Source organism: Homalodisca vitripennis, chromosome 5 (genome assembly GCF_021130785.1).
Source record: "Homalodisca vitripennis isolate AUS2020 chromosome 5, UT_GWSS_2.1, whole genome shotgun sequence".
Taxonomy (NCBI): domain Eukaryota; kingdom Metazoa; phylum Arthropoda; class Insecta; order Hemiptera; family Cicadellidae; genus Homalodisca; species Homalodisca vitripennis.
The window spans coordinates 46,463,583-46,484,091 of NC_060211.1; the positions used below are offsets into that span (position 1 = coordinate 46,463,583).

Sequence of the window (20,509 nt, forward strand, 5' to 3'; positions counted from 1 at the left end):
CTGAAGATATGATTTTTGGTCCAGCTAACCATTAAGACAAGAATCAGGTGTAACATGCCTCACAATATCTTCTTCTAAAAACCACACATGATCTACAAAATTAGCTAACAATTAATTCAAAATGAAAAAGAAGATTTTCTCATAATTACGAATATCGATAAACATTTTTGGCTAATCAAGCCATGTCTCTTAGAAAAATTTATAGTGACAAATTGTATTTTACGTGAGTTAAAGGCTTGCTTTAAATTGTCTAATTTAAATTTTTTAAACTCTTAATATAACTAAAACAAAGTTAATAAACATAAAATATTTGATAAAGACAACTATTTTTGCTGTTAACGGACTTTCTTTGAACGTGCACCTAAGAAACCTCGGTAAGACCTAAGGGATATCGCCATCACTTTACAGCATTCGTCAAAGATCTGATGATACCAGTTCCACGTCAGATTATGAAATTCTTATCATCTAATGGCGAGATTAGGATGAGTACATTCTCTATAAACTAAACAGTTTCAATCATTGTATCTTAAATAATTCAAGCCATTTTCAGTAAAGAAATATATTTTTGAATCCTAAATAATTACAAGGTTGGACTACGACACACTTGTCACGTAAAACCTTTTGCTAGGGTTGACTTTCATTCTCCAAATGTCCTGCGGTCTAATAAACAGACAGAAAGATATCATACAAAAAAGAAATGACTTCGTAACCCTTGCAGATAATAGAAAATCTTTTCTACTGGCTTCAATAACGATCAGCCAGATTCAATTATTGGAAATACACTATCCTAGAACTTGTTCTTCTCTTAATATATAATATAAAATTCCTATTTTTAGTTTGACAAAAACTCGAGTATGGCTGGGTCGATATCGCTAATAGTGGTTTCAAAATATTAGTAGAAGTTCAAGTTAGGTTTTAAAGGTGAGAAACACAAGATAAGCTTTATTCATATTTAATAATTCTGTACAATAAATATAATATTTACAATAGGTAATCCAACGTTAACAGACCTTGATCAGCTGTTAAAACATTCGGCTGAATTTCACAGAATTTGCAGAAACATTAGTTTACATTAAAATTTGAGATATTGTTGAGTAATTATCTAGAGCTTGATCAAAAGGGGTATGCAGTTTGGAAAGAAAATGTGACTATTTAATTTGTATTTTAAATTGAACCAGTCACGAAAAAATGCATTGGACATTATATTTAATTACATTTTAAATTCTACATTGATAAACAATTCAGTGAATATTTGCACACGAGGTTATGAAACTGGTTCTCTCCTTTAAGGTTTTAGTGTAGTTAAAGGAAGGTCTATATTTTTTTAGTGAGAGTGAAAATCGATATTACTTATATTACCAGAAACATCCCAGACGCAAATAAACGTTTTGAAATCTTTGTTGGATTCCAAAAGTCACTCGTGCGTATTTATTTCCCTCATTAGTACAACATAAACTCAAATGTGGGACCGTAAATACGATAGAGCAGAAGTGAAGTTAATCGATCATATTTGACTCTTTTAGATCATTGGAATAAAATATAAGTTATATATTTTCTTTATCGAAAAAGCGAACTATCAGTATGGCACTTGTAAAATCTTAAACAGAAGTTAAATTTAAAAAAGCCAAAATCAGAGGATTTAAAATCGAAGTTGATTTTTTTCCTATGTATTTTATTGAACGTGGCACATGTAAAACTCAACTATGTCACTTGAAACACGTTAAGTAGAAAATTATTATAAAAAGACGGAAAATGTAACTGTTTAACAAAACTAGGATTTTGAAACTTATATGTGTATATTTATTCTGGAACCAGTCAAATAGAATTTACGTTTGAAACGTCTCAACAATGGATACTGAAAGAATATGTACCTGATATGTCTACTTACGTTTTAAAACTTGTAGGGCACTGTTATATTACATCATAAATGCTTTCTCTAAGAGAGCTATGCCTTTTTATTTTGAAAACTGCATTCGAAGTTGGGGTACTGCTAGTCTATGTATAAATTAAAGATTAATGTAAAATTTTAAATTGGAAAATTATTGTAATCGTACAGTATACATTTATATTGTTTTCACTGAGTTAGGTTTCGTAACGGTGTTTAAATAATAAAACCCAAGAGTGCGATGAAATCAGATCTTATCATGAAGTGTTTTACATTATAATCGTTTTATTTATACTGTATGAATAATCTGCATGTTCCAATATGTAAAATATTAAAATACATACTCTAATATCCATCCACTTTATAAAATTATTTATTCTGTAAATTTTCTCGTTACTTCATGGTAAATAGATAGATATTAATATTTAAAAGACAGTTTGTGCTATCAGTGGCTGACAATTTTACACAATTTTACTGACTCTCAGTTATGTGAAACAGGCACACTTCTGACAAAGGGATGCGAGAAGATTTGACGTTAAAGTATTTTAGAAACCCTCTTTTTTTTAGACTGCATCTAAGGCCAATGGAGTTTTTAGAGTCGCTCCTGAAATAGGTTACCCAGCCTATTAGTTGTATGTTTACAACTTTATAGCACATGTTACCTGTAGGAAAAATAGCGTTAAATTTTGAAGTGGAAAAATAATATGAAAGGAATTACATAACAGTTATCTTTCTCCTAATTCTCAACTGATTAAGTCCTTAACTAACCACAAATTTAAGCGTGTATGCTTTTAAGGGCAAAATAATTGTTATCTTTATACTAAACTGACATAGTAATATATTTTTAGTTGTGCTAATGGAACCAAAAATCAAATAACTACGGTACCTTTACTTATTACCACCTAAATAAAATTAAAACTATTGCAATTCTAAAACATGCTATAAATATTCCGTAGTTATGAGTTTTACTTAACAGAGGGAAATTTAAGTTAATCTTAGTTTTGGTATTATGGAAGCAGATGTTCCAAACATAACTTTGCACACGCTATCTCTGAGACAGGACTGTTGTTCTGTACTCGACTCTATATAACTTTACTGCAAGGAAAGCAAACACAAACTACGAGGCTTTCTAAGACATTGACAGTGATAATTTTAGGTGCAAAGACGTATTTATGTTTATGTTATAAATGAAAATAATTTACTTCCACTTTTAAATACTACATTATTAATCGGATTTAAATTCAATATAATTGTTTAATGCTATTTCAATAATAAAATATGTAAAGTATTGCATTAGATACACTGTATTGTACTTTTAAAAATATATTTAAAAAACTAATGAACTAAATACCCGTGCTTTGATGCAGTATGAATCGTAATAATATATTAATAAGCCGATGCTTCTAAGTATTGAACGATCCTATCGCTAAAAGTTGATTTAGTAAAAGAGTTAAAAAAAACGATCTAACAAACCATCTTATTTATTTTTCATGTAGATGAAATGCACTCATTTTGTTTGAAACTTTATTTATCTTGCTATATTGGTTACCCACACAACCGACAATTCGACAATGTTACAATTGTATTTTTATATTTTATTTTGACCCCAAAACCAATGTAATCCGAGTGTGGTCCAAGAAAACTTAAGGTAGCAAGTCTAAATTTTGAACCACCTTAATTTGTTTTTAACTATATCTTCTGAACAAAAACTGCTAAACTATGAGTATAACTTATTAATGGTTATACTGAATGTTACACATACTAACATTAGTAAACTATGCTTTGTGCAAAATTATTTAATTTTAAATTACCAACTCTGATAAAAATACATCCCTTGAGAAATCCTAATATTTACTCCAAAATTAAAGGGTACGAGCTACATAAACACCTACTAAATGCTGCGGTAGAAACTTCTGAAATAAAATTTATTCTTGTTTCTGAAGCAATTACTTATTAATTACTTCTTGTGTTCTCTCAGTGAAACATTTGAAAACTTTTCACAGGCGAGTGAAGTGAAAAACTTTCGTGATGTTTCACATTTCTCATGTAATTTTTTTTATTCTACATTTCTCCGTTATTTTCCTACAAGGTGGCTTACTTACTCACATCTTATGGAACACCTTATATTTTGTTATATTATTTTATTGCAAAATTAAATTTTAAACCTATTTTATTTTTTACAATATTTTTATCATTAAATTGTAATAAATTTATATGCTATACATCTAAATATTTTATAAAAACGCGAAAGTGATTTTAAATATACAACAAGAAGTATTTTGAAATGGAATATTATTATTTTGACCTACGTCTTAATAATATTATAAATGCGATAGGATTATATTGAAATTATTATAAACGGACATTCTTAAGGGCCCTTCATAAAATAATTGTAAATCGAAGGCAATACAGAATACATATTGGATAGGACAATGCTGGCAATTGGCTATGGTTAAGAATATTCGCTGATGATACGGAACCAAGTACTATTAAAATACAGCTGTATAGCTCTAGAATTGTTGAAAAGTAATAACCCTTTCTCAAAATCAAACTTAATGACGTGTCAATCTACAATCGTGTTTAATAGCAATAACTCAAAATCTGTGGAGGATAATTTGCACTTTTACAAATAACGTTTAAGTGATATAAAATGTAAGTTTTACCGCATAAGATTATAGCTGAATGGGTGGATTATTTCCATTTGACTATCATCTGGAGAGAGTAGGATATATAACATTACATGACCGTTCATGCAAGCTGTACGGTAAAAGTCCAGAACGTGTGTGATATCCTAATGTGAGTATTCTAACAAATTCTCGTATGGTAAACATTTGTCTGGGAACATGTCCAATAGCCTTAGTAATAGTTTTAAAGATATTTTTGCAATCATAAAAAGCACAAATTACATTAGAACTGAAACTGAAAGTTAATTCATCAAATCAAATAAGAAGAATATTAATCATCATATCATTTACTTGAATTTGTATATAAAAATATTTGTTATCATGTTCACATGATATTGTGAGTATAATATTCCCAACATTATGTAATACTTCTGCATGAAAACATGAAGAATAAAAAACATCTTGAACATTGTGAAGTATAAACTAATATTTAATTTGTTTACTTGTATAAGAATAAAGCATTGTATAGATATAACCTTTGGATTTTTGGAATCCCATGGCCTAGATATCTACAGATGGAGTTATTTCAAGTTCAAAAGAGCAAATCTTTCTTGCAAGAGATTCGATTTATACTACATTATGATTTAAGAAAATAGTTGTGCGTACCTGATATCGCAGTAAAGTTCATGGAACAATATATATGTCAATATTATGGCACTCACAAAGTTTAAAATCTAGTTTTCGGGGTTCAATGAAATTATTATTGTGTACACACACACGTGCGCGCGCGCTACTGCTTACGGAAATGTAGGATATAAGAAAACTTTTGAATTGTTAAAGAGGTCTCTAATTTTAGGCTACGTCTAGTAATCTTTATTAAAAAAAGAAAATGCTGTAATTCTTGTATATAAAAGCAAGCAGTTTATATAATAGCAGTCAGGCAATTATAGTTATAGTTTGTTCAGGTTGACTGCCAATCCCTTTTTGGGTGTCTTTGCCCTGAGGTCACATTTTTGGTACTAATTTAATTTGTGTAAACTGGTTTATTAACTGCAGGAAAGTTAATTTAGTTACAATAAAAAAATAACACATTTTTTATGTGAGTACCATATTTGATCTCACGGCCTGTGGCTGAACACGAGTACCAGAAATGGTACTCATGGCCTTCGGATGAATAAAATATTTTGTATCTCCTGTGTTGTATTAGAAGCAAAAATAACGAAAAAATGAGAATATCCAATAACAATTTACAATAAAAGTGTTCGGCTGAATAAATACGCACTCAAAATTCATTTAAGAAACTCTATTATCAACAATGTATTATACAACGTTGAGCCATACATCAATATAGGTGCAGATACGTATACAAACTCATGAGACATAATGAATTATTACAATTGTCTGTTGTTAGCCTAGAAATTATCCATTTTTAAGTTGCACTAGTGCATTGTCAAACAAGTACACATAACCAACAAATCCCTTTAAGTGAAAAATAAACAAAGCAAAGTGCTGGCAACTGTCAAAAAACTTAAACATAAAATTACATGCCAAAGTCAAAAAAAGCTAAAAATTGTGTTTTTTTAATATACACTAATCTAAAAAAAACACAATATATTTATTGCATAAAAAACTAATAAATATAAGTAAGTTTTTTCAGTGTGGTGAGTACCAAATATGGTACTCAGGCCCCAGGGTGTCAACTACTGAGTACAATATATGGTAATCATGGCAGTCAACCTGTTAAATCCATCTGAATGAATAATGATCTAGAAATCTCGAGTCCATAAAACTAAACTTCCTTAATGTATCTGATATTTATAGCACAAGACATACGTAGGTAGTAAATCCAAAATGACATACGATAATGACACTCCATAAATGTAATACAATGTGTTTTGGCAGAGTGAAATAGATTACTTTTACAAACAATGCAAATATAATCTACTTGTATGTAAGCAAACGTGTATGTAACTGACATTGTAGTGTTTGTTGCACTGTCAGTGTACATGTTTGTATTCAGTATCAGCACTGACTCAGCTGTTTGATGCTATGAATTTCTAGTCCCATGATACAGCATATGCTAGATCAGGTCAGACACCGCCCTGACTTGCTCCAAAATTGCGTGGGAAGTTGTTATTCATTTAATCTCATTTTACAGATCAATTCTAAAGAACAACTAGTATATGGGAAAATATTTTATAAAAATTGTTAAAATTAAAGCTCCTTATAAAAGAACTTCAAATGTAGTATCATCAGTACACTACGTTAGAGAATAACGTATGTAAAACTCGTAGCTGTATCCTGTGCACTCTAAACTTGAAAGGGAATAAAACAATTACCTGTCGAGGACTAGTAGATAACGCTTAAAATGGACCGCCCTTACTATTAACAAAATATTAATTAACAACTTTAATGATATTAATCAGGGTAGTATTCAGTCCTATAAATATATCGGTTTCACAAAATAAGAAAAACACATATTTAAAGTAAAATACATTGTCAATTAGTTCATCAAATTATTTTGATTCTACGATATGTTTTAATAACCAAAGGTAGAAAATGTAAAATTTAATATTCAATGTTTTTATTCGTGTTAAAGATTTCATGTATTGCCAGTAGGTTTTATGTTACTAAAACAGTTTTTTTAATGTTATAATTAGTAAAACTCTCATGGAATGTACATTTTTCTCTTCATTTCTTTCTTTACTGCTACTTTTACTTGTGATTAAATAGTAGAGTTCCATTATTTACTATATTAAATAATAACTTATAAACTCTGTATAGTGTATAAATATATATATGAACTAAAATATAAACCTATGCGTCGGAATTCCAATTCCACATAAATTCATACATACATACATACATTCTATTTATTTTTATGCATTCTTCTGATGTTTTTATCGAACTTTAGAAATAGATAATATCTGAGGAAAAGATAAACCTCTTCAGAATTGTTCTCATTCATAATTGGTCGACCCTTGTTGTAAAAAGTGAGCTCTTGTTCTAGTTCTTAGCACTCATCCATAAGAAACTTCGGCCTTTTTATGTACTCGCGTATTAAACTGTAAGAAACAGTTGAAAGGCAAGCAATTGGTATTTTTAGAGCACCAAACGATTAAAAAATGACAATAAGAATATAAATTTAAAATATTAACTAGAAATTAACTTCCATCTATTTTATTTCTGGAAAGTGCAAAACAAAATTTCGTTAAAAATACGTAACATGATGACTAACAAGGTATGGAAAGATTTGCGTACGGTAAAGTACAATCTTTAATACATTCTCAGCTAACACAACTCTGTAACAGCTTACGCAAGAAATACTCCAGAAACCTTGAGTGAACAAATGGTACACGACAAAGTTATTTACCACTTCAATTTGTTACATGTGAACACATGTGGGCCGTTTGTGTTTCTAGTCACATTGATGAATTTTATTTCAGATGAGCATCATAATTTGAAACATGACTTGAAATAATGACACGTGGAAACTGAGAGCAATTTCTGAATTTTAAATTCCAATTTAGAAACTCCGTTTAAAACTTATAAACAGGCATAAATTTAATCAGTCATGCAAACATTTGTTAGAATTTTGAACCCTTATGTGTCATAAATTTTACAGATAAATAAGTAATTTATAGACTAAATACGATTAATCATTACAATACCATATACAATACCATGTTGTAAAATATATAGCCTGTAAAAGATCTCAATCCTAGGTTCTGCCAATTATTTTCTTTAAGTTTTCTTTATACCTTGGCCATTTAGTTTTTTCAGTCTCTGGAGGATGTCTGCATTTAAATCAAGGTGAACTTTGGATAGATCTGGTTAGTAATGTGTTATGATCGTGGTACATAACATATTTTAACATAATAAGGTACTACTAATTATTTGGTTTTTTATTGATAATTTTTTCGGTTTTATTTTATTTTAATAGTATTCCACGTAGTTATTTTACAATAGTTATTTATTGAATAAAGTTGAAATACGTTTAAATTGTTTTAATCCATATAGGTAAACGACATTCTTTTGAGATGTAATATTGTAGGCATTCAGTTATGGTTATGTTTTATGTTAAACATTTGCGTTATTTGTAGAATATTGTTGTTTAAATTTCAAGTAACTATTAATATATTTATTAGTGCACTAAACAAAAAACTTAAAATTCCAGGAGGGTTAGTTAAATCGCGACACGATGTCCATTTCCCCACACCACTAGTGGAGTCCTTCAGTATTCGTTTATCCTGCATGGCGGTTTGGACACGTAGAAGACCCATTTGACTCATCGGGTGCCCTGAAAACGATTGATGTATAAGTGGGTTAGAAAATAAAATGACCAATGAAAATAATTTCATATCCAAGATTGAGTTACATCATGAAATAAATTAAATAGTTTGTATGAATTACACAAACTGCCTGGGTTCTCGAGCCTTATATAAGAAGAATACACTACAGTAACATTTAAGAAAATTAAACTCGTCTGTTGTCATCAGTTTTATGTCCACCAACCCGTAAAGAATTGTTTCAGAGCGGCCACGATTTAATTAGTTGAGTAACAATACACTTTCTGCAAAGTTGTTTTCAAACGAGATTGTACAGTAGTGTCTGCTAAGTTTAATTTCATCCATTACGTAAAAGAAATATGATAAATAGTTAATTCAAGGATTTTAAAACATTATTGCATCTTATACATTTACTGTTAAGGGAAATATATGCAGTGTTTAGTTTATTTGTAACCCAATTTGAAAGTACTTCTTACCGGGATTATCTCAATTAACCTTGAGTTTGGGATTTCAAGGTTACAGCATCAATTATATAATATAGTCTAATAGTTTAATAATCAGTTATACTGAAGAATTTTCTTACTTAATCATATACATTTCTATTTATTAAAACGTATTTGTAAAATTTTAACACCTATGTATATAAGTATTTACTATATTATCGTTAATATTTAGTCACTTATAGCTCATATCCCTGACACGAGGAATGTTACGATTGGGTAATCGATATTAGCAGCCGCGTTTGTTGGATGTTGGAAAACGCGAGCATTCGTCACTTAAGTTGTCATAATATTTAACGTATTGTCACTCCAATATGCATCATTACAAAACAATCTAATTTATAATCAGTTCTTCCAGAATAATTCTCTGGAACGAGTACACTATGGAACAAAGGCGTGGATTATTCGGACAGGATCCTCCGAGACATACGTATCTGTATGTCAATATTAAGGGTATTTCTATTGCTGGATTTCTAAAAATATTGCTACAGCACCTCATTCCTCCCAATCGATGCGACTGCACAACACTGCAAAACTGCACTATCTTTAGTACAGGTGACACAGTCTTTCAAACCTGTATTCCTATTATTACTTCAAAATATCAATTTCAAAGTAAAAGGTTACAATTTTAAATCAGGCTCTGCTTTTCAACAACAGTAAAAAAGCCAGCTTCTTTTACGCCTTGGTCTGCTTTCGAGTAAGTTCTACTGCAACTCATCGTGATTCTACAACGTGAGTTGAAACAAACTGTAAGTGTAAAGAGAAGTTTTAGACATTAAAATTAAAATTATCGAAGACTGACACATTTATAACCGTATCCAGTAAACAGTAAAACAGCAAATAACAAACTAAGTGAAACTAGTATGTATATGTTTTATAGTCCGTTAGCGAAGAAAGGGTATTCAGGTCCTACCTAATAAGATTGGATCATATTTTTATAAACTTTATACTACACGGATTCGGCTATTTATAAACTAATTCTATATTTATTTATTTTATAAATTGGATTTCAAATATTTTTTGTTGAAAAATGTTTAAATTTTTTTCTACAAAATTTGTGCAATCATAACACAAAATACTATTCTTTATATTTGTAATGTAGGTATAATTGTTTAGTTCAACTTAAAATAGCATAAAATGTCTATTATTTTTATACAATGGTAAGATAGTTTTAAAAATTCAAAGGTTAAAGATAAAGTTGGATTTTGTTCCAGGTGTGTCAAAATTTATATGGCAGTTAATACCAGCTTTATGTAAACTGTTCCTTATATCACCTAAAATATGTCGCATGGTAGCAAAAATTTAAAAGAATTCGATTTCTTTTATGAAATGTGCTTACAAATATGACAATGATGACGAAACAAAATCAGTTTAGATGGTTCATGTATAATACGTTAAACATACCTTAGCAATTTTACTATTGTATAAGACAACACAGAAAATCAAATTCAACGTTTAGGTTTGCATAAGAGGAAGGGCATATTCCTTGTTAGTATTCTGTCTAACAATATGTCAACATTTACTTATTTATTCTGTGATATCTTGATTTCAATCTCCATTATGTCTCTTTCATGCATCGTCTGGTCTTTTATTATTGGTAAGAATCCTCACTTACAAGAATTATATATTTAAATAGTTAAATAATAAAAAGCGTATACAAATTAAATTTTAAAATAATATTTGATCAATAATTTTCAAGTTATTTTTTTTATTTTAAAACGCCTCACATAACAGCAATGGGCTTAAACGCAATACCACTTTTAGAGAAACTTGAATAACGAGCCATTATATCATGTTAAAGATAGTTGACTTTTTGATACGCATTTTGGTACGAAAATGTGTAGGTTATATGTCCAAAGTACTCCAATTGCAGTAAGTATTATGAGATACCAAGATTGGTCCACAAATATCTAGAGACTACCTCCAGAGGAAGAATCCTTGTTTGAAATGACACTCACAGCTCTCTTGAATTACAAGGTAGTAATGTGCCTAACACCATGGGTCGCGTAACAATCTTCGCTGAGGCTGTAAAATGTCAAGTTCATGGATTCATGCGTTATATATATATATCACATGTTAAATGTTTAAGGATAGTTACTTAGTTTAAGAATTTCTTTATTGTGGTACTCTCGCATTGCTCTCACGGTTACTAACAAAATCAGTATAGAACAAAAACTAACGGACAGCCAAATCATATCGAGTGACAAGCGCCATCATCAAATCCAAAGTAACTTTAAATGACATTAAGCTTTATACGAAACCTGTACTGGTGTAATCGATCGCGAAATATTGTTTAGGCGGAACAGCAAAAATAAATTTGTTCATACCTTGAGTGATAGACTTCATACCTTTTAATATTATAAATATGTTAAGCTCAAACAAGCTTCTTATTGTATTGACGTCTTTATAACTGCATAAATTACAGTTTTGTTTTATCAAAATCGTCCACAACAGTTAGTATATTACCGTATATAAACGTTGAGGGTACCATGTGGCTATTTGTATTCCTTGAAGTATATTATAGAAGGAAAATTTATTTTTACTCATCACACAAATGTTTAAAAGTTAAAAAAATTACACTTATACATAACACTTGTTGTTTTATAAAGTTACTGCGTAAATAGAAAATAGAGAATCACCGTCAATAAATAGTTCCCTATTTATGTGATATAAACAATTACTTAAAAAATTAATGCAATAACTGTCAACATAACTTGAATAATATTATACCGTTTTTTATACCTTCACAGTGGCTCAATATTGAATCATCTTCATTGCTCTCAATCAGGATATGCCCCGTTAGATGACTGCCACAGTCATCATTACATTACCGTAAAATACATTGAATTGTATTTTTAAATGCACAGTAAACATGTTTAGCTATAATATATTAAGATAAATAGCGTTTGTTTGATAAATTAAACCCTATATAATCTACTTATTTTTATATATGTGGCCTATTTTTCCATGAATTATGAGTTACAGTCAAGGGGCGCATCGTTCATCTCAAGTGCACGACAGAAGTTTCTATACAGGCCAAACTAAAACGTTATCCCAACCGAAGGCGTGGTGATACCTAATCATGACAACGGCTGCGACGTTATCCCGGCATGCCGTACCAGATGCTTGTTTTACACTGCCGTATCCCTTGTTACTGCTCCAGCTCAGCTTCTGTTAGCATAAATGAATCCCTTCCTCTACATTAACTTTATATTAAACCTCTTCCGTACTTTTGAAAGTTGACTTTAAAAGAATTCAAATAAGTTTATTTACTGAGGCACACTTGTGGATAATCAAGATATGAACACAAAAAGTTATCCGAAACATTTAAAACATATTTTAATAGTAAACTAGTCACGGACAAAATATGATATTGTTGGTGGCAATAAAAGAGGTTTAAGAGGTAACATGTGACATGTTCGATAAATAAGTTGGAAATTGGATTCGATGTACAATAAAGCAGTAGTGTGATTGAAAACTCTAAAAATTTTCAATAGTTTTGGAAAAAATTTGAGTATCAAACTCACAGTAAATATATAGTACGCTTAGCTATACGCTTCATGTTATTTGAGATGACGAGCATAAAGAGGTGCAAAATACATTCAACTCACTTAATATGCAACGATAGTAAAACTTCATAAAATACTCGACTATCCATGCCACTGAGTTTTACATAAACATTTGGTTAACTAGTTCAGACGGGAACTGTTTCGTTCGGTCTTATCCGTACCACTAACGTTTAAAGTTCAATATAAACTACTGAGTTCTCAGCAACTATTAAACAAAGAACCAAAATACTTTCATAAATGTTAACTATTAAATGCTTGCTAACAACTTTATAGAGGTAACTTATAAGCTTTACGGTCCCTCCTAGAGTTCTCCCCGTTATTGGTTTTAATAAATACAAGTTATTAAGTTAGTTATATAAGTTATAACATCATTAAATATTTATAAAATACCATTAAGTGTCGAAATGATAGTTCTGGTCATTGAAAAATTCGCACTAAATAATAATTGAAACTCTTAAAAATCACTAAAAGTAATCAAAATTATATTTTTTATTTGTGTTGCCCCACGGATGTTCACTAAGAAAATATTTCTTAGTTCGAGGTTTGATACTTATGTTAAAATTAATCTTATCAATGACTCAAAACTCAATATGATCAAAGATCTTTTTTGACAATTAAATGTATTGAAATTAAACATATTCTAATCTAGAATTAATGGCCTAAAATGCGAGGGAAAAGTTTTACTGTATAATAAGGCATCCTTTTTTTATAAATCGAAGGAGGAATTTGTCCTTAGGACAAACTTGATCGTCGCTCAGCGAATTGTGGTGAATGTCCAAATAATAATATATCCAAAGGGTTAAAAGTATGTAACAAAGTATATATGTAAAGGATATAACAAAACTGTTGCCACATAAAGTGACCATCAGCCACATAATAGTTATTATCACCGTCAGACATATAGATAATGAAACTAAATCTCGCCACTTTAAGAGCCTTTATGAAAATTATTTTATATTTATTTACACGTCTAATGGTTGGTTTTAAGTGTGTAAAGCTAATCATGCATCATCTGAGGAAAGTATCGTTATTTTCTTTTAGTCCTTTCATTTTAATTTCTTCCAATGCTTGCGAGGTTAAGTATCTTTAGCTTTCTTAAGAAAAATGTCTCTCTTAGTTTTAAGAAAATTCAGGTTATGTGCTTATATCATATGTAAATTGGCTCTCGCCTTCTGGATTGCAACAGTTAATAGACAGTTTAGTTACCTACTCCTGTCATGACAGTCCTTATGAGTAAGTCAAAATAATAAAATATGTATTATAGCTAGACAGTTATTACAGAGTCGTTTGTGATTTTACAAAATGACATCTCAGACTTCACACATGTAAATGCAATTGATCGTAAAATTGTTTGTATAGTATTACGCATTACCAGTGAGATCAACGTATGTCAGAAATGCTTTGCTCCTCGTTTTATAAGATCCTCCTCAGACGCTGTTATAGAATATTCCAAGAACAGTGCTGTAACCACTGGCGTCTCTTTTTATCCGATAAATAATGAGCATTATACTTAGATTTTAGATTTAAATTCGTTTATAATATAACATGTATGAATTCGCTCGTGCCGCATGGATTGTTTTGGATTCAATATACTTCTTTTTCACGCAGTAAACCTTTTACACAAGCACCAGAAAACGCCTAGGTAATAATATAAGATTTCGAGATACTTATTCTACTATAGAGATGATTTAAGTAGATGCTGTGTAGATAAACAACCTATTGCAGTTGATATATTCTATATACGGCGGTTTTTTGAAATAATAGATGACCCTTAAACATATTAAACGTGGAACTAGAAGTAACTTATAAAGTTAAGCTAAGCTTATTGGCCAGAATGGTAATCCTTTTCGTTTAATTATAGTGGCTATTAAAATAAAAAAAAATATTACAGCTGTTATTTATACCTTATGGGGTATATATATTGTTTTAGAATAACGTGCTATAATGCTTATAACGTTTTCTGACATTTAAACATTATTTTCTTTGAATCTTAAACCGTTTTAGATATATCGGTTACGTGAAACCCTATACAAATCTCGATAATCAAGAAAAAACAATAGAAGTATTAAAACGAGCCCAGCCGCTTTGCTTTGTCAACACATGCTTTAATGGGTTCACTGTTCCCATGTTTGGGGTTTATCGCGTAAACCGATGGGTAAGCACTCATCACTCATCCAATTACAGTGAGAGTGCACACCCATAGCAGTTTGTGTACTGAACACGCATTCGTCATCTATTCATGTATCTCAAGCAGCAACAAATTACTTATAGTTATATTTCGTAAGGCCTCGTCAATTTTTCATTGCTAAGGGACACAAGCTGGTTATTTGGAAAGTATATATAGGAATTAAATAAAGTAAATGAATAAATATATCACCATCCCCATTGTTACTGTGATATGAGTGAGATGTTATTTGAAAACATTAAATTGTAAATTTTCACGTGGTAGTCTTTTAGGTTAAAACACTTAAAATGTACTTAAATTACACTTAACCTCAAGTTAAATAAGAATTATTCAACCATGAAGGCTGATAATTATGCCGAAGGTGATGACTTTTATTTTTATCTCTTTCGTTAGCTGTGGTAAAACTGTTACTTTCGTTTGTCATTGGACGTTTCTTTGTCGCCTAGCTACAATATATTAACAAATAATGTAATATTGTATATTTTTCATTGTTTAATTAAAAAAAAAAAATAGAAGACGCTGTCTTAGCTTTAGAATATATCCTCTTCTGTCCCATTCATCAAAAAATATATTATCTGATAAAATATAGTTAAGTAATTTTTACCAATTTGTTTCTCAATGTTTTCAATTCCTACCAAATATAGGAAAGCTGATGGTTTATTGGTTTCCTTCTTAAGATAAATGCGTGTACCGTTTTCACAAAACAGTGTGTTGTGTTCCTGTAAGATGCTTATTAAATCTTGGATCCTGATTCATTATCACTAAAATCAGGGGAATGTATACCAAATGAATTGAAAGTAATTTAACTATAAAAGAGCATTTGCATGAATATATCAGTGTATATATTGATTTCAATTGGATTTGGAACGAGAGTAGACCAGCAACATGCAATCATAGTACATGGTATTTCTCATTACTGAGTAAAGTGCACTATCAAATCAATTAATTATACATTTTACATGAAGGTTGAGCACACAGGTTGACCAAAGTCAGCTGCTTATTCATTCAAGTAAACATTGATTTATATTTATTAAGTTAAGTAGTGCACAACGTAAAACGTCAGAAAATGATGTATCAAACAATTCTATTTTTTTATTTCGGCTTTAACATTAAGGATTTCGGTAAAGGGGAGGACAGCCAAATAGTCTGGTAACAGGCATACAATTCGCACTGTATTGGAACAAACCAGATTTTTTGGGTCAACAATTAATAAAGGAATCATTTCCTAAAACAAATATCGCACTAGTCGTGCTTATTTGTGGTGAGAGTAAAAATGTTTATTGAAAATGATTTCGGAAATTTATCACCATTATTTTTGCCATAATTTATTGGTTTTATGTACTTTGTTCTGCATTACATTTCTTAACCTGACGAAGAGTGTAAAAGTAAATCTTCGAAACGAAGTGTTATACATTTTGTTAAATACTTGTGTAACTATGGCAAATGTTCAAAATGAATAACAAAAATAACTTCAACCGTCAATAACAAACTTTAAAGAAAGATAATTTGTTCTTAAATTATATTTTCTTAGTCGAGCGTGAATGATTGTAGTATCAAAAGCCTCTCCAGCAAGTTTGTACAAGTATTCAACGTCTGTTCGCTTGATTGTCCTTTCGGAACATTGAGCACCGTTTGTTTAGGCTATCAAACATCAATAGTATCTATTAAGACGCACTGCAACGCTCTGGAGCAATGGACTAGAACGCGAGACCTAATTTGTATTGCATAAGCACACAACCTGAGTTTGTTTAAATCGATAGATCCTAAGTAAGAAAGCTGCTATTACTAGGTATGTTGTGTCTTCTAGCTATGTTACTTTGTATGGAGTTCAAACTGGTGGGTATTGAAAGAATTAATAACATTACTAACAAAGTGTTTTGTAACTTGAGGAACTTAAACCGATCGTCAGAATCATGCTATAAAATCATCATAATACCAAATAAAGATATTGAAATTCTTTAATGAAGGTTTGTTTACATATCTCTAACTATGAGAACATATTGAGACAAAAATTATAATTTCAAATTATAATCCATTTTGTACCCTCTAATTTCAATCTCCACCCAAACTAGCATGGCTATTGTATAAGTGATTAAATGAGAAATGTATCTATCCAGTTCAAGAAAAACCAGGTTGTGTATGTGCAATGAAAATATAATTTCGAATCCAAGAACACTCTATTGGACAGTGTAGATTTCAACGGTAGTATCGGCCAGATACGCGTTAATTATCCAAACGCAAAAAACCTTAATACCCTTAATATTGAAAAAAAGTGTGTAGTTTAATGTCCTCAGACTACTAAATCAAATATTTTATCGCTCGTAACATTGGCACATTGTATGACAAAATGTCATAACTTTTTCTATAATCATTAAACACTTACATTTAAACTTAAACATTGGTCATACATTCAGGTTTCATTCATCCGCCAATTTCAAAACACTTCCAACGTTGTAGTCGAATTGAAACTCGTAATCGCTGTAGAGTGCATTTGATATCAGAAAGCGTTTTTTATGCCTTCGGCGTTGGAAATTTTTGCATAGAATTGGGCAGTTTGTTGATTAAATGAACATATGTCTGAGAAAAAACAGACATATGTGGTTATGTAGTGATCAAAAACCATCGCTCCGTGTCCTCTAGTACGGTAGTTATCTCTGCCTCCAGTCCCATACCTGTGCATGTTACGGCTCCCGATTAAGGCTCATTTAAAGACACAAGACAATATTGTTTCCAACATGTAGAGACAGGGCAAAGTCAACAGTTGAAAATTTAGGAATGCTATGCTGAAAAACTCTCTGAAATTCAACTTTCAGATACAACCTTTTCTACATTACAAATGCAAACATTGTATGTATGGACTGTACATAGATTTAGGCATGTAGGCATGTCTGTAAGAGATCCATGGATATTGCAACCAGTAAATAAATCACAAGTTGATACCTGTGTGATTGTTATAAAATCGTTTAAGTAGTTACTATTATAGTTAACGAAAGGTTACTCACTAGCCACTGATTATGTTGAATATGGATATTCATACATTCTAAAATTCTGAAAGCAATTGAGTCTTCTAAATGGCCGTGATTGCGTGATTTACTCTCTGCATCACACACAGCCCCGGATTTTTCAACTTTATATGTAATAATACTCTCTCGGACACAACTAAAATATAAAATAAATGTAAAAGTCCAACCCTCCACCAATTCAATCAACAACAACCGTAATTAAAATAACGACAAAAAAGGTACCGTATAATCATCTTAATAGTAAGAAAAATGAAAATAAGCTATAAAAACAGAAGGATAATATACATTCGATAGAAATCAGGAAATCTGTCATTAGAGGGCTAGAAAAATTATATTTATCTTTGCCTGTCTGTCTGAACTTTATTTCTAGAACGATATTACCTATAAATTTAAACTTTTCATGTAGCTAAGCTTCATTTCTATATATGCCAACAAACAACGTGTGAATGCCACTCCATAAGATTCGACTGAATGTTACTGTATAAATGTATATTGGTTCTAAAAACTAACAATATAAATAAGACAATTTTGAAATAAACGGATCACATTTTTAACCGGACAGAGCACGTAACACTTTATTTATAAAGTGTATAAACTTAGCTATTCAATTTAAATTTTAGAATCGTACCCTTTGAAGCACGTTATGTGACACATGATGTTCCGTGCTCGTAACCAAACTAGTAATAAAACATTTTTCCACTAAACATGAAAACGGTAATTTTCGTTATATTAAAACACTCTTTTGTAATACGTATAGAGATGAAAATGAATAATATCTTTATAAACTCAAAAGGTATATCGTGAAATTAAATTTTAATAAGTAAATTTCATCTAGGATCAATTGTATTTACATTACTAAATGTAATCTATCACTTTACTAACTAGAAGTATCCGTGACGCATTGCCACACCGAACACTCTCCATCACAATTTAATTCAACTTCATCCGACTAATTTATTATAATATAATGGCGGTCATAATACCGTAAAGCTCTAGTGACAAGTGAATAGTCCTTAACCTAATTAAATGATTTATTTAACTATCGCCGTGTTACAGCAGGTAGTGAACTTATATTACTATTGTAGTTGTGATTACATATTCGTCTATAAATGGTAAGAGCTTTTCTAAAATTATGATTTTAAAATCCCTTTGTTTATAACATTATATAGTATGTGATTGAAATGCCTGTGGCAACAGCAGTATGGGATGTTCATAAAGCGTGAATCTATGAACGGGATATCGCATGAGAAGTTATGCCTCAGCGAACATCTATACCAACGAACATCCAGTTCCACCCCAACCCACCCATCATATTATCCCCTTTGAATTCTGCATAATATATCTTTTGCAGCGTTCAATAAAATGGTTGGGTAATGTGTAATCAAGAAAAAATATCATAGTTGCATTTCAATATACTGTAGGCACATTTCAAACGATTCCAAATCAGGTTTTTGCTATTTTAAATATTGATATTAGATTGTAGAATTTTGTACAACTTTATATGTCTTAGACGTTTGCAAGGTACGAATAAAATCTACCGGGTTCAACTATTAATTACCTGGTTTTATAGATGTCATGGTTTTGTTGATAATATTCCTGATTGTTATTTTTTTGATAGTGCAGACTTATATTCGTAGTATTGATGAGACTTCTTATATCCATTCCATCTCTGTATGAAAATTATGAAAAGTATAGCATTTACAATTTCAAATGATATAGGAAAACACAAACTGATAAATGATAAATCGTTGACCATCCAAGGCGTTTAAGTATACGAGTATGTAGTTTGTTTTTGCAAATGATCTATCGGTTTAACTTGTTTTTCACCTATCCGACAAAACTATCTGCTATTTCTCAAAATGTACCTGGAAGGTGTTCTTGATTTCTGAATATAACGGATGTTGTAAATAGGCCTTATTATAGGACGTAATATTCTGTTTTTTATATAACATGTGATTTTCATACACTTATTTCACACTATGTTGTTGCAGTTGCCTGAACCGCGCAGACTTGATCAAGGTTCACGATGGTCGTAGTGCGCATGCGCCCGTCATCACCGTCCTGTGTAACGAGGGCGCAGCTCTAGAAGTGCTCTCCACTGGTCCGGACCTCTATGTAGAGTTCCTCTCTAACTCGGACTGGCCTGGCCAAGGATTCAAGGCCACTTTTCAGTTTCAGCCTCTGGAGGCGACCACCACCAGCGATACCCCGTACACGGGCAAGTGACATTGATTCTTTGTTGGTTTTTTAGGATCTTTGACTGATAAGTATGCTCTAATAATTGATAGTTTATGAAGACAAAGTGTAATGTTGGAAATTGGTTACAGTAATGTATCGATAAAATATTAGTATGCCACTTGAGCTATACAGGGACATAATATATTACTCTAACCCTTCATGGGTTTCAAATTCGCCCAGGGTCTACTTTCTCCCT

The 20,509-nt window shown here is 30.8% G+C and overlaps 1 protein-coding gene across 1 annotated transcript in view; it reads left to right on the top strand.

Moving 5' to 3' along the window:
• The window catches only part of LOC124363452 (neuropilin and tolloid-like protein 2), a 1,362,382-nt gene extending 1,342,081 nt beyond the window's left edge, over positions 1 to 20,301 (top strand). The window contains exon 8 of the mRNA XM_046818700.1: positions 20,067 to 20,301. Coding sequence (XP_046674656.1) covers positions 20,067 to 20,301 — 235 coding nt within the window. The remainder of the gene's footprint in view (positions 1 to 20,066) is intronic.
• Positions 20,302 to 20,509: the final 208 nt, after the last annotated feature.